Genomic DNA, 21760 nt, shown 5'->3' with positions numbered 1-21760 from the left:
CTGAATACTTTCTTAACATTTCCATTGAGTCTTATGATTGTGATATATGCACAATTCAATGAATTCCAATTATTGCTGATAATATACCATTTGGACACTCATAAATGGTATACAGATTAGATAGAAGGCATGCTAGAGTCCTAGCCAGTAGATGGAATTGCAGTGCAGTATGTGCTTTGTATGTAAATGTGAATGTTTGCTTGTAGATAGGTAGGTAGCATAGTTTTAATAGGCCTTCTTTTGTACAATCTTTTGAAATATGTACGCATGGATTATATACAGAAGTGAAGCAAGTCCTTGGCTTTCCTACTTTCCTAACCATTAATCATTTGTATCACTCTTTTTTTTTTTTTTTTTTTTCCGCCAGCACATTTGAACTAACAGTATAGAGCTTAATGCGCAGATGATTTTAATCCTACACCAGTGTTCTTTATATACAGGTGATACTTATTTCTGGAAGAATTTTACAAGTCTTTCCATTGTAGAGCTCCTGTCCAATGATTTTTCCTTTGGAACTTCGGATGCAATTTTCATTTAGTTTCTTTGGGAGGTAGGAGTGGAGTGTTGTTGGTTTTGGTTTCTTTCCTAGGGTGTTTTTTTAAAGTGTTCTCTCTGAGTGACTGCAACATGTCATGAGTAGGTAGGCAGCTCTCCCAAATTAAATATTTAAGGTTTAGTCATGTTTAGTCATTTAAAGCAGACTTTGCCTGAATGTGCCAGAATTAAAAGACTTTCTCTGATACATCTGGTTCTGTTCCACTATTGAAATTCTTGTATGGTTCAAAAATAAGAACATACGGGAACAGAGAACATCAGTACAGAACAATTGTCCCTGGTTGTACTCTTTTGTCCTCTATTCCAGAGGGTTAAAATATCCTTATGGGAGTGTGGTCGATAGGATTTTCTACAGAATTATATTATAAACAGAAGGAAGGCTTCCTGGGCCCTTAACAGTATGTCTTCTGTAATGCATTTTTATTTGAAGTACTACAGAATGAGTAGTTCTGTATTTGAATTTGTAGCCCACGTGAATATGAACACACCGTTTACTGTTGAACATTTGAGAGTGGGGAATATTTTCCTTTACCGGTTCTGTAGATGGAACATTCATGCTCTGTGCGTGGAGAATGAGAAAACACATGGACGCATTAGCTGGAATGCTTCTGGCACGTCTCTTCCTTGGGGAGATGGAGTGTTCCATAGCTGTGAATTGTTTTCCTTTCAAAGTGGCAGAAAAAGTTCTGTATTTGTTCTTTATCCAAGAATATTCTGGCTTCCCGACTTCTTCTTTTGCAACTTGAGAACTGTCTCCATCTTGTACTCCACATATGTTGTATCCCACTTACCATGAAATGTTAAGATGATCTACCAAACATTATTTATCAAAAACAAACAAACAATCGAAAAACCCACAAGATTTTCAAATTGCAAATTTGTCTTCTTGACAAGCCACTGAATATCTCCCTGGATCTGAGGGCCTGGGTCTGCCACAAGGTGATGTCATCTAAAGTCAGACCATTTAGCACAACTTTGGTGCCAGGCAAGTTTTGTCAGCAAGCTCATCAGGTGTATCCATCCTAAAAAGTCCATCTTGAGGATATTACCTTTCTGTCTACATCATAAATTTGTCAACCTGTTCAGCACCAGCTCATTCAGTAAAATCCAGGAACACAAAGCTAAGATATGCTTGTAGTGCTGTCTTTAAGACCTTGGCCCTTGGACAGTATGGCTACTTGTACCAGGAAAATGAAGGTAAGGTGCCAGAATTGTGACAGTAGCAGTCATCCTCCTTATCTTTGGGTTCTAGGTTTGCCTTCACAAGAGCTCTATTACTTATCTGTGGCTACAGTGCAGGCATTTGGTCAGTCTGGGCTGGTTACAGTAGACTATCACAGAAAAAATACTGTAGGCTTATTCTGTTCTAATCAGGTTCATCTCTTCCAGTGAAAATTCATTCTCTTCCAGTGAAAATTCCTCATCTTCATGAAAGTAGTACCACAGAACCTTCCCAGAATGTGGTCTCTGTTGGAACTATTATTTTCTTCTTGGAAAGGATGATGAAACCTGCTGAAATAAATTGAGGATGCCCTTCAGTGTGGGAATGGAACCATGCTTTTTGGTCATGTTTTATCATCTGTCTGCAGCTTGGATGCCATTGCATGTTAAGAAAATCTGATTAACCTCTTTGAATTGCCTATGTGGTAAGTTTGCCCTGGCCAGCAGATGAGCCCCCCCCTACCCAGCTGCTTGCTCACTTATCCACAGTAGGATGGAGGAGAGAATCAGAAGGGCAAAACTGAGAGAAAATAGTTGCTTAAGATAAAGACATTTAAATAAGTGAAGGGAAAAAACAACTGATGCAAAAGTATCAGTCACCACCTCCCACCAGCAGACTGAAGCGCAGCCTGCCTCTGAGCAGTGTCTGCTTGGTAAAAACTCCCCCAGTTTTATTGCTGAGTGTGATGTTTTATATGGTACTGGAATATTTCTTTGGTCAATTGGGTCAGCTGTCCCAGCTGTATTGCCTCCCAACCTCTTGTCCACCCATAGCCTTATTCACTTTGAGGGCAGAGGAGAAACAGAGGAGGCCTTGACACACTGCAGCAATAGCTAAAACATTGGTGTGTATCAACACTGTTTTAGTCACAACTCTAAAACATAGCACTATGTGAGCTTCTGTGAAGGAAATAACTCTATCCCCACCAGACCCAGTACACCCCATCCCTGAAAGCCTCCAAATTCCGTTGTTTCACTGTTCACAGGGTAAATAGAGACTTGGCGTAAATGGTGCCTAAGGGGTTTTTAGGAAAGGTTTTAAATCCTTTTTCATATGGATTGGCACTTGGTATAGAAGTTCCAGGTTCAAAACCAAGTATCTTAGCACGCATCTGATTCAGCAAAAGCATTTATTCCTTTTCCTCAGTGCATTGGGCCGTCAGATTATTTCACACAGCTCTTCTGAAGTGAACAAGCTGTTCTTCTTTGACTTTCTGCCCGCTGAAACCAGACAGGATTAATTCTTACTCCAAGTTGTCTCCAGGACATTTCTTCAGGAGTTATTAAGAGAGACCTTGATGATACTGGTCTGTGGAGTTGACTGTAAAAATGAGTATGTGCAAAAGCTGAACACTGTATCGCTATAAGTTGTGTAGTAATTGGAGTTACTCTTGAATCCTTGGTGAGGAGAGAGCTTCCTGTGAAACAGGTTCCAGTCTTTAAGTTTGGTTCTACAATTGCCTACTCAGCTGACCATTGTGGTAAATCAGTACATCTTCCTTTTATGACAGATGACCTATTTATCTCATGTGACTCATTGCACCAAATGTTACCTTGGATGACTTCAAGTATGTGCATTCTGAATTCTTCTGGCAAGTGTTCCCTTGGCAAGTGGGTCAACATTTCTTATATTTGCTGTGATAGTACTGTTCATCACTTGTACTTCTCCAAATCCTCCAAAACAGTGACATCAGATGTGTTTCATGAGAGATGGGAAACCTGGTTTCACTGCTCTGTTGTGCAAGAACTGTAGTCTTGGTTAGAGAAGAAGTTTTACTTCCATGTACTATGGCTTGGGCTCTTTGAAGCGAGGGAAAGCTCGGCTATGATGGGTAACCTCACCTTCTGTTACTAGATTAACAGATAACATGATGCAGAATACTTTCTCTTTCAATATGCCACTTGTTGGGGGGAGGAGGGAGAATAGGTGCATGGAAGATCATCAGTCATAGCTCACCCACATAGGGCTTCAAACTCTGGTATACAAATTTGGGTTGTGTTGCTTCTAAACCATAAGCAGCAGACATAATAATCCAATGATGAACTGTAATGATCACTGATGATCAGTGATATCGTCCTGCTTTCCTTTCTACAACAACTGGAAGCTCTTCTGCTTCTAAATGTGTTTGTAGCCAAACTTTCTTGGATATGCTCTCGATTACATCAGAGTGTCTAGCCATGCTTATGTTTTTCAGGTTCCATTGTTTTAAAAAAAAGATCTTTCTAGCCCTGGGTAAAGACGAGGTGTGTCGCTGATTATCCACTTGTTTATATAAAGGCGATTTTGATATTTGGACATTCTGCAGTTCTTGGTGAAGTCTCTGAAATTGTTATTCCCTTACTAGCTGCCATAGATCATGCTATTAAAGTGCTACACCTTCCAGGCTGTCTTCTGTCAAGAGAAGACTGTTCTTGTAAATTGCAAAAAATTCTGTCCTTGTAAATTGCAGAAAAGCATCTACTGTGTGCATTTATCATGCTAGGTGGATGACTTTGAAGTTATAGCCACTTTTTGAAGGGGCATGTGGGTTATGTTGAAATACCAGCTTGAGCAAGAAGCTCATCTAACTCTCTTAGGTCTTATTTTGTGTTAATTTCTGCCCATCTGTATTTTTTCTTGGGGTTTGTTTATAGCTTTTCTTCTTCAGTATTTTTTCTTTCAGACTTTCCCCTGATATTACATATGGGTCCCCTGTTAATCAGTGCCACACCTGTCTCTGTTAGGTGGCTCCTTTATTTTTTGTGGTTTTCAGTGAAAGAGGTAGAGGAAATGAAAGGCCATGCATAGCCTTGTATGCACCTTATTTCTCAAGACAAGATATTCTGGTTGAATGCATTCGTCACACTGCATTAGAGTGTTCTCCAGCCTCAAGTAATACGATGTTTTGTGCTGCGTGAGCACCTTGTAGCTTCAGCTCTGGTTCCTGGTAAGTAAACTTCCTGTGGCAATATTCCTTCTCTGTTGTTTCCTGTTTGTGTGGGTGGAGTGTGATAGTCTGTTTCAGTTCCAGTAATTTGACTTTTTCCATCTCAAGTAACCAAATTGCTAGGCTTTCTGTGAGTTAGAATTCATGTCAGGTCATTCAATTTACATCCTGGCAGGACTTCAGAAGTATATATAAGAGTGTTAGCTGCTGTTTTCTTCAGAACTACTGTAATACCAAAAACGCTCTTGGAGAATCACTGCCTGGTGCCTTTTATGCTGCAGAATTCTTCTTGCTGTTACATTAAGAAAGCATTCTATATGCAGACCACATAAGAATACCACAAAATTAAAGAGAATTATTTACTGAAGTTTAAAGAATGTCTATTATTAGGCTACAGCTGAGAACAGAATATGGTAAGAATTATTTTTTGTGGCAATAGTACTGCTTAGTAAAAATCAAATGACATTTTTAAGAGTTCAGATGCATGGCGACACAAGAACTGAAACCCCTTGGTGGAGACATTTCGCCAAGACATAAAGTAGCTGTACGGATGTTTTAAATAAAACTTTATTACTTACTTGTGGCTTTGAGCAATTAATCTTTCTCTGCATATAAGATGGGGTATCTCTGTTTTGACAGGTTATCTGTCACCATGGTAACCAAACGTCGTGTCCTTTATTAGAGATTTTGAGGTGTTAGGATGGAAAGTGTTATAAGTTGAAATATTAAGTTTGCGTTCTGACATCTGCAACAATGAAAATATCTTTTGAGTACAGCTGTTGGACTGAAGGTAAATTATCAGGCAAAATGTTTGAAAATTAAATGGCTTCTCCTTAAATCTAATGGTCCAAACAACGATTTTATTTAGTACAATGTAGCCTCGTACACGTGTTCCTACTTCCCACCACTGGTTTATACCCCGTTTCATGCAGGGAGTTTCAGGGCTGCATCAGCACTCGGTGCAGAGTATTTTATATCATGTTAATGAAGCAGATCTGTCAGCATAATAGCTGTTAATGCAAGATTCTGAAACTATAGGAGACGATACAGATACTATTCCTTTATGAGGTAGTAGTTCTTGAGACAGTGTTACCAAAATTAAAAAACAAAACAAAACAAAAAAACCCAAACCGTTCAAATCTGAAGCTGACAGGATTTTCTGATAAAAATGCAGTAGCCACTATTGGATCCAGGCCTGCGTGTATTGGTGCAGGTTGACCAGCAAGTTCTTGCCTGTTAATATCTTTTAAATTCGGGATAATTTTGGGAAAGAAGAGTTGAAGGATGTGAACTTGTAGTTCCTCCTTATTTATGAATATCTTGAGCATTGCATAAAAAAATCTGAACTTCACATTTTTGCTTTCTTTATGTATTTAAAGCAGTGCTCTCTTGTGTTTCTTTTATGTGCTTCATAAGATTATTCCTGTGGAAAGGAGGGTAATAGAGTTTTCATCTGTGATCTGTATGTGGGAATGGAGTAGTGCAAAGAACTCTGTGTGGTGTGTTAGCCAAAAAGAGAGTGGTGGTGATGGGTAACTCAAATAACACCTTTCTACCTGGTAGAAGAGTTAGAAGAGCATCTTCAGCTATTTCTGTTCTTGTAATAAACTTTATTGCTCAGCTACTTTTGATGTTAGCATCAAACCAATAAAGATGTTAGAAACCAGACTATGCAGAACTATCTCATTAACAAGTTGATCTTCAAGGACTTTAATATAACTTCTTTTGGAAGAAAGAGCCAGCATATTTGGATATTTCAGTAAATTTTTCAGATAGTTTCTGTAAAATATACCGAGATCTAAATAGTGACAAATGGCATGGCTTTATAACATTGATTTGTATATTCTGTTGGTTTTAAAAGGAAAACAACCACTTTTCTTGTTATTAGCTCTTTATACTTCACAGGTAGCTGCAAAACGTTTGGCTGCCAAACTATTTTAAAATCAATCACAGAAATAACTTTTATTGCTATAGCCATTTATCTCTTTTTTCATAGAGGTCAGGAGTACTAAGCCAATTGAACTTGTAACTGTATGTTTCTTTTCCTACTCCACCCATATGCTTTACATAGGTCAGTTTACTTCAAAAGATAGATGAGGATCTAGGGAAAGGCAGAATACATTCAGTTTCTAAGAAAAAATGCTGATTTGTAGTGAAGATAAATCTTTTGCTAAGAGAGTCAAAATTTTTACTTCAATAATGTGAAGTCAAGACATCTAGAACTGTGTTCTGCTGTGTGTTGTTCTTCCTCATAGCATAGAAAATCTGTGCTCAGTCTTCTTTCTGTCTCTCAAAAAATGTACTCTGCTTGCTTATCATGGGTCTGTATGTTGGTGAGCCTCACACTGAACTAAAGTTATCAGCCAGCTCTGGGAAGTGTTTTGCTTACTCTTTTGCAACATTGCATTCCCTGCTAATTAGATATATCCGACTCCCTGGTGCCTTTAAAACAAGTCAAAGCTTGAGAAGACACATTTGGTCTTGTACTGCGACATTTTTCCTCATCAGCAACATTTTCAGGTGATAATTCACCCTGGTACTCTAATTTTATCTTTTTTCAAAGATAGACTGAGGTAGGGATAAGATTCTTCATGCACTCTTAATGTTTGCGTGAATTCCCTCTTGACAGGAGGTCTTAAATGCTGTTACACAAACCATTGTAATTTTTGGAGCAAACTTTTTCTTTTTCCCTCTTAGTGGTTATTTATGAACCTCTCCAATAGGGAAAATATTTTATATACATTCTGAGAAACCCATTTGCTCTGTATTATTTTGACTTTATAGATGCAATAGGCATGAAATTTTTGTCTTTCGTTTTGGAATGTGCTTTTGAATCACCATTTTTATGAGAGTTAGCTTCAAAGCTCTTTTCTTTTGACAGAATTTAAGCTCTATGATTCCTTCCCTCAAACAAAACCACTTTTTCAGATCATTGGATATAAATGTGTGCTCCGAGGGAAGTCTTTGCCTTAAAAATGTCTTTGTCCAAAACTTCACAGATCTTTTCAAAAGAAGACCCGTGTATTTGTTTATTCCAACATGTGTGTTCAGCTACTACTGATCTTGTTCTGTCAAATAGGCTAGGTCAAATACTATTCTGGTAGTGTGTGCATCAGTTCTGGAAGCATTTCCTGAGCTCAAGACATGGTTTCTGTAAAAGAAAAATTTCCTTGTTTGGATCTCAAAATAAACAATACAAAAGGCAAATGTTCTGAATGATGCATTGAGTTTGATAGTAACTATGTTATTGTTATATTATCAGGTTGGTTTTGTATTCCTACTTTTATTTTAATTACGCTTATAGCTAGCAGCTGAAGGGAGTAGAGAGAAGCTACAGGCTAACACAAGATGCATTGCATAAGCCTTGTTTCTTCAGGAAACCAACTCAGTGAAGTGAAGAATCCTGTGAAAGCCAGAGAGCTAGCAGTTCAGAAGAGGTTGAAGGTACTGAGTTCTGATAAGTTTTGTGGAAACTTTTTGTGTGTGTGTATTTAGGTAGTCCCATAGAACTGTAGATGTATTCTGTATTAGAAAAAACTTACAATATAATAAAAATGCTATTGCACATCAGGCAGCATGTGGAACAGGTGTTAAAGATATATTAAAAAAATTATCTGCGCTCTGACCTTATTAAACTGAGATTTTAACAACTGGGATCAAGCCATTTGGGAATTCAGCCTTCAATAGCTTGATGCTCACAGTGCTGCTACCTGTTCTTCCTTCTTGCTCTCCTCATCTAGATCTTCAGTATTTTTTTTGTCATTTTGTCATGATTTTTTTTCTTTCCCTTTGTTTAACTTGATTATTCCCTTCTTCATTTGTTATTCAGCATATGTTTATGAAAATAGAATTCCAATATTAAGAAATTTTCTTTGACATCACATACAGAGTTTTTGTCTGTAACTTGGCTAAATATAGAAGGTCTGAAAGGACCAATTAAAAATTTATTTTCATAACCATATACATGGGTCTTTCAAAGTGAAAAATTTCTTATGATACTTCAGACAGCATTTAAACTGAAATTACATTGAACAGTGTCTTTTGCTGCTGTCACATGATCTTTCATATTTCCCCAGAATGTCACAGAAAGAATCTCTTTTTGTCTCAGCGTTGCAACCTTATTTTTCAAAGGTCACACAGGTACAAATAATGCTGATTTAAAAACAAACAAAACGCAAACATGGGCCCAAGCCAAAACCAAAAAAAGCAAACTGTTTTTCTGACATTTTAGACAGAGTTTAATGGCATATTTCCATATTCAGCATACTGAGTCTGAATTTTGTTTAGGATTGTTATCTGTGTAATATCATCCATATAATTATGCATACAATGCATATAATTATGACTTTGTCTGTCTATTACCAGGCATGATTAGACACTTCCAAAAGCTGTAAGATCTTCTCATATTTCTTATCTTAGCTGTCAGATGTTTCTATTTTATTATTTTGTATATCTGAACAATAACCTGTACTTGGTAAAATAATAGATGTAGCATTCCCCCCCCGCCTTAGTTTTGTTTCTACTCTGCAAAAAGAAAAAAACAACACATTAAAGCATGCTTGTACTTGAAATAAATAGCCAAAAGAAGTGTTTTGACACTTAGAGAATATCTTATAACTGTTGCATTTATGCTTGAATCTTCATATTCAGGAATCCCCTAAATGCATACTGATACCAAAAAACTGTTGTAAAAGATGTACTTCCATTTTTTTTTTTTTTTTTTCCTCGAGCAGTCAGAGAAGCTCTAAGACCTGGATTCTAAGTACAAAGCAGAGGGCAGTTTTGTCATCTTAATTTTTATACCTTCCTTGAAAATAAATAGAACAGATTTTTCCAAGACAGCTGGGGAAGTCTTGTTCAGTTTGATGTGTTCAAAAGAATGTTTGTTCAATATAGAGTGTTTATTTTTAAGTCTGGTCTTCCTTTCCTATCCAAAGCTGGCAGAAGTCAGTTGTTTGCAAACAAAAAGGGGAATTGTCTGTGAGCAGGAAACTTTCTCCCTTCCAGCCCCCCAAGCTTTTTTCCAACTTCTTGAATATTATGCCAGCCATTGGTGAGGGAGTAGCTTGAAAGTGTTTTAACATTCACCATTGCTTTGTCTTGTCAGTTATTTTCTTTCAAGACTTTTATAAAGTTGTGTTATCGTCCACCCAGCAAAAATGTAGTGTATGTCTGGAAGTGTAGTGTGTCCCAGAGTTCTTTTTGGAAAGGAGGTTCTGCAGACCCAAGTGTTAGAGCCAAGCTGTAGTAAATGCACCGGTAACTTAGATAAAATCTGGGGGTAATGAGAATCCCAGTGAAAGGTGGAGTATGGTGGTAATGAAGGGTTCTTCAACAGTAACTGACACCTTTATAGGCTCTAGACAATAGAGTGTTTTCTTGAGCTTCTAGTCCTAGAGTTTTAAAGAACACTTCAGATTATTGCCAAAATTGCTACATAGGCTTTTAAAAACAGTAGCTGCCACAGCAGCAAAAGGAATTTTTTTTTTTACATAATTAACAATTGAAAAATGTCAGTGAGGTCATTGCCACTAGTTGCTAAGCTTTTGGTCTAAAACACAGCATTCAAAATGAGATATCACTGTACATGGCTAAAAAATTTTCAGGTATAATTCTGACTTGGTGATGTTTGGTATGTGGCTATTCAGAGAGAGAAAAAATGATGGAGTGAGTAATGGCTGGCCAAATCATTTTGTATGCTGTCAGCCAGTGTTGTTGTGTCTGATACTGAGCAGTATTAGACATTGTTGGAGTAGGTAAATATGCATTGAACCAATAATGATTATAACATTTGTTTATTCACTCTTCTACCTCTTCATTCTGACCATGCTTCACTTTCCTCTGATTTCGCTTCCTTGCTCTTCTGCTTTGTATAATATTTGTCCATTTTCATTTTGCATTGCATTGGATGAAGTTCATTCCTAAAGGTTAATTTTTCCAAGACTTCCCAAACCTACTTTAAAGATTTTCTTACTGAGTAGGAATTGACAGCCTTCTTTTCACAGAAATAACTGTTGAATTAGTGGAACGAGATATGGTGTAGATTGCCATTTTTCTCTTCTGTGCTTTAATTTAATTAAAATATAAGCTGTAGAATAGAGGCCTTTTCTCTTCCTTTATTTACAAAGCACAGAAATGATTTTTTTTTATACCTAGGAATGAAGAGATTAGTAGTTGACCTGCACAGGAAAATATCTGTTGCAACAGCAGGAAGGATGATCCTGTGAATAAGGCACTGACCTGCAATTTGGTGGTATGGATTGGGGCCACTTCTTGTGTGTCCTCTGGGGACACAGACCACTTTTTCTGTGCTTCCTTTCTCTGTGTGTAAGATGGGTTATTGGTTCTGCAAACAGAAGAGTACCAAAATCAAATACTGAGATGTTCAGGAAATGGGACCATCCAAGTGTCTCAGGTAGTTCTGACTAACAGTGTCAGTGTTGCGTTAAGGGGTGTAGCCAATTAACCGTTATGGGTCCAGTTGGATTCAGGGTACTGAACTATTACAATCACAGATTCACCAATAACGCATTAACCGATATGGGTCTGGTCGGATTCAGAGCACTGAACTACCACGGTCACGGATTCCCCAATAACATATAACTGTCCTTACTCTAGTCGCGTTCAATGAGAACTATCACGGCTAGGAACAATGCACAATTTATACAGCAACAGGTACGCAGGTTCTTTGGATTGCCGGCGATAGTTACTGTCTGCAAAAGCAAGCTAGCATGCATGAAATACACAGGTGCGCAGCCTGGAAATTAATGCGTTAAAAGGCACAAAGACTCTATAGAGATTTCTAAGTTTCCGCAGAGACACACAGTATAATCAAGTGTTCAAATCTCACCCGAAGGCTCCCAATGGGGGGGGAAGGGAGGCTCAGCCCCTCGACTGATCCCAGGAGTCAGGAGGTCCTCGGGATGGTATCTTCCCTGACATCCCCTCTCCTTAGGCCGATTTATATTATTTTCTATCTTTAGGTGGAGCTTGAGTGACTCTAGTCAAGCATATCTTAGTTACGATTGGTGAAAAGTTTTCCCGTCTCCGTTTAAAGGAATAGGCTCCAAGAAATTCAGAGCACATGCTCAGTGAGGGGTGGTCGCACCTTGGAGGCGGGTAGCTTTTGGGATGGAGGTGTGTTTTGGTATTATAATGATATTATAATGAGCAAAAGTACACTAGAGTACAGCATCTGTCAAAACATGACAGGTCGTTGGCTCAGGGTAGCAAAAAGTGTGGCTTATCGGTCTCGGTAATGCAGCTACACCCTACCCTGAAAGCCTCTTCAATGCTGTACATTTTCTTTAAAATGTCAATGTTAGTTTTATTTTCCTAGTTACTTTAGGCAATTGCACCCCAGTCAGTACATTTGGGGAGGATTAAAATATAACTTTTTCTTCTCTGAGAAGTTCAACACAATTTTCCTGTTTACAAAGCGAGGGATCTAAAGATCATCTTATCCTGTTATTTTTTATATCCTTGATAATATGGCAAGCATCCAGGATGTCTGTCGTTCAGATTCCCAAGACTGTTGAATGCATTTCTTTGACTTCATTAAGGTGAACTGACTGAATTTTGCCAGTTGCACAAATAATATATGTGGTCATTGTGGGAAGTCTGTCTTGCTAAAAGCACCAGCATTTTTTTAACCTTTTGTGGCTGTTAGGCTGCAGTAAAGTGTTTCCTCTGTAGAATACACTAGTTAAATTCTCTTTAGGTAAATTTTAATGTCCACTCTACTTCAGACTTTAAGATGCGCATAACTTGTAATGTGTTACAATGGCTTTGAGCAGATTTTTAGAACTTTGTGCCATGTTTTTTAGGCCTATCAAAGAAATATTTTTTTTCTAGGTATTTAGTGTTCTTGTTCACCTTGGTTCCAGCTCTGATTTCCATCTTGGGACTGAGTTAAACTCTTCTAAAACAGAGAGATCTTTTGTGATATTTTTTTCTTGGCATCAAGACTTCTGTAGCATAACTGGAGAGTTACAAGCCAAATAACAGAAGTCCTTCTGTTATCAGGGGTGGCAGGACTGAAAAGACCATCTTAAACACACCAGAAACCACAACAGCACTCCCCAGAGGCCATAGATAGTGCCAAGAGTTGAATTCTTTGGTTCTTTCTTAGTCCAGCTTCCAGTAAGCTCCAATCTAAGTGTTGTTCCTTAAGAAGCAGTTTCTTAAAGAAAATGTCACTGTAAACTGTGCAAAACAAGAAATCCTGGGAACATGTGTTGATACAAATTTGATTCTGCTGTCATCTAGACTATTTTATTCCTCTGCCACCCTTCTCCCTGCCGCAGCCCTAGAACAGGAAGACATCAAGGGGGGAGAACTGGAAGGCAGTTATTTTGGGTGGGTTCTTTGTGAAGAAAGAGTGAAGAATGCAGACCTGCTAAAGGGAGCCCAAAGGGACCCATAAAGGGGCCATACTCGCAATTTGTATTGGGATTTAGGGGCAGGAACCTCTTAGTTTATGAACTGAAGGTTGGTTTCAGTTGTGCTTAGGTGTCAGTGGTATGTCTTAAAACAATTGCTATGTTGAGTGTTTATTTCATAAAGGATATCCTCCTAATCTGAGCTATTGTTGTTTGATGTAATCCATGCATATTTGTAAACACTAATTTCAGTAGGGGAACCAGTCTGCAAACTATACAAGCATTAGGTAAAAATGGTCTACCGATCTTTCTAATTGGTAAAATTGAGAGTTTTCCTCTAATTTTCTTTTTTTTTTTGTCATGTTCACATTCAGCTATCTGATCTTGCTGAAGGTCATGTTACCAGTGGTTTCTTGTGATCTGCAGGGGAATTCAGGTAGTTGGCTGCTTGTAGGTATGGCTGATAGGTGTTGAGGAGAAGCAAAGGTCGTTGTGTGTGGAAACGAGTCAGAGCGGTTTGGTATTAATAATGGTTGCTGTGACAACTTTTATCTGTGCTGGGCTCCAATTCCATTAATTGCTTGTTAGCATTCTTGTTGTCTTCTGTTAGATTTAAAAAGTTTACCCTCTGCTGTTTCAAATTGTTTAAGAGCATTGATGCAAAAGATTTCACTTCCCAGCAGATTTTAGTTATTTCTTGAGTACTCAGTACTGTTTTGTGAAGAATGATAAGCAGCACTTTACTCTGCCACTTGCACCTGTGTATCTTTCACTGTCAGTATATTTCTGAATTTCAACATGTAAACCTTTGCCTCTGAGTACTCAAAATGATTTAGTAACTTTATATCTAGGATGTATAATGGTAGCTTTGAAGTATTTTGTGTGGATTAATTCTTCTTTGTGTAGTGCCCCCTCATTCTTGATGATCAGTAGTGTTTCTTCTGTGCAGACTGAAAACGATGTATATTGTAGTTTTCTTTACAGATTACCAAAGTGCTTATACCCTGAGCTTTGCTTGTGTATTAACTCAAATGTACAACTCAAATGTACAACTCAAATGTATTTTTATCATGGGTTTGTACGTAAAATACAGAGTTTATCATAGTTCTCATTAATTTGGAATGTAAGTTGCATTAACAGCTTGCTTCTGGAATTCCAAGGGCAAGCAAGAGATGGCATGTGACCTTTCATGGGGAAAGATTTATATAAGAAGGGAGTTTAGGGGACTAGGGTTCAGGAACCAGCGAATTGTGCCAGAATTTTAATGTGTTGCATGTTTGTATTGCTTAAAGAGAAAGATGGGAAGAAGGGAATGAGAAAGAGGGCAGATTAGAAAGTTTATCTGGGGAGAAAAGTTGCTTTTTCTTTAATTTCTTAAGGTATACACTGCTGATTCAGAGTTCTTACAGGCTAAAATTTTGTTCTGGTCTTGGACAAATTAGCTATATATATGTATTGTACAGGCACAAAAATGTATGTCTAAAAATTCAAATCTAATTTGCTGTTTGGTCAGCATTGGTTTGTAATAGATTGACTTTAGTAATCCTCAAGATAAAGATACTGTTGGAGTTCTTTTTTATTATTTTGTTCTACTTATCTTCATGTAAATGAAATTGTAGTTCATTGTTGTAGGTGTGAAATCACATCTTTCAAAATTACTATAAGATCATCACAATTTTTGTACTCTATAGTACATTTAAATATCTTATTCAAAAATTGAAGAAAAATATTGCAAAATACTTCAGTTAAAGTATAGGAAGAGTCTTGCTTTTGTAGGGTGTTTGATAATAGTAATGGTAGTGATTTTGTTGAAAGCACTTCTTTTGATTACTTGTTACTGCTAAGCATGTTTTGCGTACATAAATAACAATGAAAGCAGTTACTGTTTTACATGGAACACATTGTTAATATGCAGTGATCTTTCATGCTGTGCTCATGCATGTGTATGCTATACTAAGTAGTTTGAGGGATGTGGCTAGTGCATCTGAGTTTAAGCAGTCTTGAAAAATAATAATAATAAAAATTCCATGTAATCACTTTGCATATAGTGAGTAGTGTTGGTTATGGCATTTCCACTGGGTTTTGGGCAGCTCTGACATTATTTGAGAGGATACCAAAAGACAGAAACCTTTCCATCCTGCTGACTGTGACTATCTGAATCCATTAATATGGAAATAACGTGTTTTTCCAATTTAAAACCAAGGTGCCTGTATTAATGTCTACCAGTTCTTCCTGTTGCTCTCAGTAAATGGAGTGAAATGAACAGGAAAAAAATTTGGGGATCTGTGAAGTTGCTGGAGGCACTAACTGAGAAGGCTGAGCTGCAAGTCCACAGGCTGCTCAGTGTGTTTGTTTAATGGGGCAACACGTTTGTTTAATTAGCTCTAGTTAACAGGACTTTCACTTGGTATTAAAGGAATGTCCTTGTAATGTTAAGAATTAATGGGGACCTTGAAAGGAGCCTTTGGAAAGGGTAGATACAGAGTGGAGGGAATGTGGTAGGGATCTAGCACTTATTATCTCATTGGAAAACCTTAATCACCTTATTTTATTATTTTACTTAGATAAAATGGGCAAAGGCTGTTACTTAACCAGTGAAAGCAGTGGAGAGAGGGACAGAGGTTACTGAGTTACTTCCTTCTCTATTTTAACCAAGTGAATTGTACAGTGGAGTGGAATGGGAAACTGCTGTTTGTCACAATGTCAGCATATGCACTTTTGAAGCCCACCTGATGCAGAGTGCCTCAGTTCAGAGAGAAACTTTATCTGTCATACAAAATCTAGGACACCAGGGGATGCATCTAAATGCATGCTGAAGGCATAGGCATTACTGAAAGGGCAAAATGATGTGTGTAAGCATTCCTTCCTCCTGTTCTATTTTTGATTTTTCCTTAACAGAGATCTGCAAAAAAACTGTATACTGGAGTAGCAAGCAAAACCAGCAGTAAACAGTTTTCCTATTAACATCTGTATAACTAACCAGCTCTCCTAACTGAAGAGCTACCATCCATAGCCTTTACCTCCAAAGACAACGCCATCGTTCTTAAAGCCAGCACGGGAAGTGTAGTTAGGAGAGTCAATTGGTGAGTATTCCTCTGGCATTTTTGTAGTAGTCCCCTCTGTTGGTAATATTGTTTCAGTTACACATATCACCCGAAATTTCACATTTTTCAAGGCTCGTTCCGTCTCAGTTGCGTTAGGCACTACTGTGATGTTTTCAGTTAAACCTGAGCCTGAAGAGGCAGTTAAGTCCGTTGGTGCACTTGATGATGGTCTACTTGTAGTTGGATCTGTTATACATGAATTAATTTGAACATCTGCAGTAGAGAAAGGAAACACGTAAAGGTTATGCTTCTGTTAGGTTTGTACTTACTGCACGCACATTTGCAGAAATTGTTACCCAGCCATTCCCTTCTGCAAATTATTTGTTGCCTTATCCAAATCAGGCATGCTTATTTCATATGTGTAGCTAAGACACCGATTATGCCCTTTTTATCATTACTCACATAGTTAAACACTTGGAGTAAATGCGATGCTCATTTTGTATTTGCATACCAATAGTCTATCCTCCTGAACAATACTTAGAGTAATAATCCATATTTAAACACACACACACGACCTCCTGCAGAGAAGGCTTAACTGCAGTTTCAAGCTTCAAATATTTCCAATATATAACACACTTTAAGATAAATGCTATTTTAGGTACCTTTTATCCTTATTAGGTACCTTCCACGACCTAAAGGGGTCCTGCAAGAAAGCTGGAAAGGGACTCATCAGGGAGGAGTGATAGGACAAGGGGTAATGTCTTTAAACTAAAAGAGGGGACGTTTAGATATTCGTACGAAAATCTTCACTCAGGGGATGGTGACGCCCTGGAACAGGTTGCCCAGAGAAGCTGTGGATGCCTCATCCCTGGAGGTGTTCAAGGCCAGGCTGGATGGGGCTTTGGGCAGGCTGGTCTGGTGGGAGGTGTCCCTGCCCATGGCAGAGGGATTGGAACCAGATGATCTTTAAGGTCCCTTCCAACCCGAGCCGTTTTGTGATTCTATGATCTGCAAATCTCTGTCATAGGAACTCTCTGTGGAAGGATTAAGTGTTTTGTGTTTTTTTTTCTTTACTTGTCTTCACACCTGATAGGAAACTTCTTTTTCCAATGCTTGTATCTTGTGATTAAGAACTACTCACTTCCACATTATCCTTTAAAATGGGCCGTTGCTATAATGTATCCTTCATGCATCCTTCCACAAAACTTTATTTCTAAGTTAGATCTTTCTTTATGTTGATGACTCTTTGAAGATTCATCTTAACTGGGTTGCCATAAAGACAGTTTCCTAGGTAAAGGAAAAGCTGTGTGCACAAGCCAAGCAAAACCAGGAATCCTTTGCTACTTCCCATCAGCAGGCAGCTGTTCAGCTGTTTCCAGGAGAGCAGCACTCATCATGCGGAACAGTTTCTTGGGAAGACAAACACCATCACTCTACATGCCTCCCCACCTTCCTCCTCCTTTCCCCCAGCTGTTATTGCTGAGCTTGACACCACGTGTTATGGGACATCCCTTTGGCCAGTCAGGGTTAGCTGTCCTGGCTGTGTCCCCTCCAGGCTCCTTGTGTACCCTCAGCTTGCTTGCGGGCAGGGCAGCACCAGCAGCTGAAATGACCTAGGCTCTGTGCAAGTTCTGCTCTGCAACAACTAAACAAGGTGTGTTATCACCACTGTTTTCATCAAAAATCCAAACCACAGCATTGTGTGAACCTCTACGAAGAAAATTAACTGTTCCAGCTAAAAACCACCATGACATATTGGTTAACGTAAATTTACTTTTGCTTTGCTACATTACATTGTGCTGTATCCCAGAGCTAAACTTCAGTAAAAAAGGTTATGGTTCTTTTCAAGATGTTCTCCAACAGTTCCAGCATGAGGAACACGCAGATTCATGTTTATGCATGTGTTCCTGTACCATTCAGGATGACAGAACACAACAGTTGAACATCTGTGTCTTGTCTGAAGGGCTTCGTATCTATTGCACTGTATCTTAAAAAAAGAAGGAAAACAAGAGAATTGGATGAGCAAAGTTAGTAGAAGTAAGCATTTTTTCTCTACACTTTTCAGTGCAGAAAATTGCTGATGACTTGTCCTAGGAAGCGAACTGATTCATGTCATGGCACTGTAATGTTCTAGGTAAACTGTCTAAACTTTTAACCTATGAACTTCACCTTTTTGGAAGACTGCTTTTTGACAAATGTTTGATTTTCATTTTGATTTTCATTTTTATTTTTCTAATAATGGATGATCCATTATTTTTTATTTTAATTTACTTCTGTTTGTAGCCTGTAATAGCCCCAAATCATTTATCACTGTAAATGTGCATGGCAGCTGTAGGCTGGATGTAGCTTGCAGCTTCATTTCCTGTAGTGACTCCTCATGTTACTACTGGAGAATATTAAGATTGTATTATTGTGTGACTTCAAGACACATTTGAGGAGCCTGGTTAGCTTCTTGGGCTGCTAGTATTGGTATATTCTGAAAATATTCTAAAAGTTATGGCAGTTGAAATTTCACCAGTTTGTATTTGAACTTTATCTTTCAGTAATTGAATTTATTTTTCAGCAGGCCCAGCAGAAGGTTTGGGAAAAATAATACAAAGATTTCCTCAGAAGGACTGGGAAGATACTCCTTTTCCACAGGGAATAGAGTTGGTAAGTTTGCACTACATTTTGTAATTTTTAGAACTTCTTTAACGTATAGTTAGAAGATGTCTGCCTTCACAATAACAATTATTTATCTTGACAGGGAATGGAGACAAGTTATGTGAGTAAAGGGGATAGATAATGGCTTTTAGAATAATAATTTATTACTGTTCTTTACATGTAAGTAGGTATTCCTAGAATACAGTAAGTCTGCTGCAAAGTTACAGTATATTTATGTTTGGTTTGTGTCAATAAGTTTATCATTGACTACATTTTTTAGAAGCATCCTTCAGATTGCAGATGACTTTTCAAATCATTTTCAAATAAATAAAAATGTGTAATTGTATACTGTAAAATAAATAAATTAAAATAACTTCATGATTAACTGGCTTCATTAAAAGGGTTGGTCTTTACCCAGTATTCTGTCCTGAACAGATAGCATAAGGAGTGCTAAGGAAAACTGTGCTGAACAAGACTAGCATACAGTGATCTATTTTAAATACTCCTTGTGATAATTCATTCGTTCCTTCCCTTGGTCTGATGATGTGAGATGCAATATGTAGGTTTATCTTACTCATCCAGGTCAGGAGTTGACTAGATACACAGCCCCAAAAGTCCTGCAGAGAAATGAAATAATGTGGTCATACACTGCAAATTAGGTTTCTGAGAAGTCAGAGTGAAACTTACTGCTGTGAACTTAGGAACTTCTGGGACAGGATGAGCTAGGGAAGGAGATGGTCTGTAGGAAATGTTGCAATAGAAGTCTTTGCACTGCAGGACAAAATCGGCTGCAGAGGACAAAACACTGATGCTTCATTAAACTTATTACACAGATAGAGCAGACATAGCAAGCTTTTATCGATATGATACCTTTCAAGTGCTGTTCAGCTAGCTCACAGAATCATGCCTTTGGCTATGTCTTCTCCTGTGTAAGGAGGAAGGGGCATCTTGGTGTTTAGTGCTTGCACCTGCTCTTACATGGCAGAGGTTTGTGTTCACTGTGTGCTGGTGTACACGACTGGCTGCTCGTTTTCAAGTGTGGTCCAAATTTCTTCATAGTCAAGCACAATCCTTATGTTCTGGGGGGATGTCATACATTAATTACTGGTATAAGCATTATTTCTGATACACGTGATGGATAGTTACAGTGTTTGTGGTACACTTGCGTAATACTACATTTAGCAATGTAGTGCTGTGCTGAAACAATGGAAGCTCCTGCTTTCTCCGGAGTATTTCTACTACTGTTACAACATTATACCACTATGTATAGCAATTGTTGTTTACTCTGTCTGGGAGCTGTCTTCTTAGTACATGCCTAGCCAGTGTGTGCTCGATGACTACTGACTGAGTTCAGATAAGTGACTATTTTACACAGTACACACACTTGCAGATCTTTAGAAGAAAAATAAGGCCTAGGTGTTTTTTGTTTGTTTCTAAATCACTCTCTTAGGGTTGAACTAGGTGGTTTGATCTTTCCTTAAACAACTGCAAGCATCTGAAGCATACTAAGGTGTTTTTTGTCATAAATTACCAATTTCAAAGTAACACAGCTTGTTTACAATGATGTTTTGAAATAAATGAGCACGGTTTTACTTAAAGCAGTGAAGCTATTTCATACTGTATCTGTACCCAAATGACTCAGTAAGCAAAGTCTTTGATACTTTAAACTTCCCAAGTAAAATGAAATCTAGCTACTTAAAAGTTGAGGATATCTGTTCAGCTAGTCTGTAAAATTATGCAAGTTTTGAATTGCTATCTAAACTTGGTAATAAAATTTTATTTAATTAAGATCAAAGAGATATTGCAAAGATCATGTACTAAAGTAAATCATTTGTGAGAGTCAGATACTGGCAGGATGTTCTGTTCAAGTTTTTGGCTAAGTGTAGCATGAATCAGCATTGGTGGAAAGAAAAGAAGAAACACTATGTTACGACTTTCTGCTTGTCATCTTAAGGACAACATTAGTATCATCAGGTGGGTAACAGGCAAACCTGGAAAAAAAAGGAGAAAGAAGATAAAAACAGAATAGTTGACAAAAATGTTTGAGAATGAAGATAGACATTTTTATGAATAGTACTTAGTTCTATGAAGAATTTGAGGAATTTGAGTTAAAATCCCTTAAGTGTGTTTCCTGCCCTTTGAATGAAGGATCTTTATGGAATTACATGGTTTCTCTAACTGGGAAATGAAAAGCAAACCAAAACAACAATGGCTTGTATTAAAAAAATAGTGTTATCCACTGTTTTCATGAAGGGAAAAAAAGGTCAAAGCTTTTCATGTCTAGTGTTAGGGTTGAAGGGGGAATTTTATTTTTGAGGCTTAAGCTAGTTCTTCTACCATGAATCACTGAGACTGTTGACTGATAATTGTGGTCATCCCCCACCCCCCAGGTGTTTTATGCAGTGTATTATATTGCAGTGTATAGTCTGTGAGTTTGGACACTGAATGTCCAAGTTATTTGGACAAATAATTTAGGTCGAATCAGATAATTCATCATGGCAGCTAATGGAGGATGTGATTTAATACCATTTCCATCCATGTTGTTAATGGTATTTTATGAAACAAGGGGGGCAGAAATCTCAGAGAAGACCTATGCCCCTACCCACTCCCCAGGTTTTAGTACTTTAACATGGAAAATGCCCTTTTAGAACCCTAGTGATCAGCACAGCTTGTAGAGATGCAGTTTGCCCAAGCTCCACCCAAAAACTAATAGACAAAATCTTCCAAGACTTATATGGAGGGCTCTTCTCTTCCCACAACCCTGCATATATCCCCAAGTGACTCCAGTTTGGCCAGATTTCTGAGACCTGAATAAAGTCAGTGTAGAAAACAGTAGGTAAGGTAATTTTAAGCTGAATAATAAAAGCATTGCAGATAATCTTTTTCATTTTGTTGAACATCATTTTGAAAAATGCTAACATGGGAAGAACTGCATCTAACGGACCTGCTCTAGGCTGAGTGAGAGACATCTTGCTAAGGAAAGATTATG

At 38.0% G+C, this 21760-nt stretch overlaps 1 protein-coding gene across 1 annotated transcript in view; it reads left to right on the top strand.

Annotated features, from left to right (window-relative positions):
- SBF2 (SET binding factor 2) overlaps positions 1-21760 on the top strand; it is a 257710-nt gene that overhangs the window by 32269 nt on the left and 203681 nt on the right. Inside the window, 1 exon segment of the mRNA XM_040559185.1 lies at positions 18695-18780. Coding sequence (XP_040415119.1) covers positions 18695-18780 — 86 coding nt within the window.

The sequence above is a fragment of the Cygnus olor genome, chromosome 5 (assembly GCF_009769625.2).
Source record: "Cygnus olor isolate bCygOlo1 chromosome 5, bCygOlo1.pri.v2, whole genome shotgun sequence".
In the NCBI taxonomy this organism is placed as follows: Eukaryota; Metazoa; Chordata; class Aves; order Anseriformes; family Anatidae; genus Cygnus; species Cygnus olor.
Note: the sequence above shows the minus strand (reverse complement) of the source record. Positions and strands in the feature narration are given on the sequence as shown.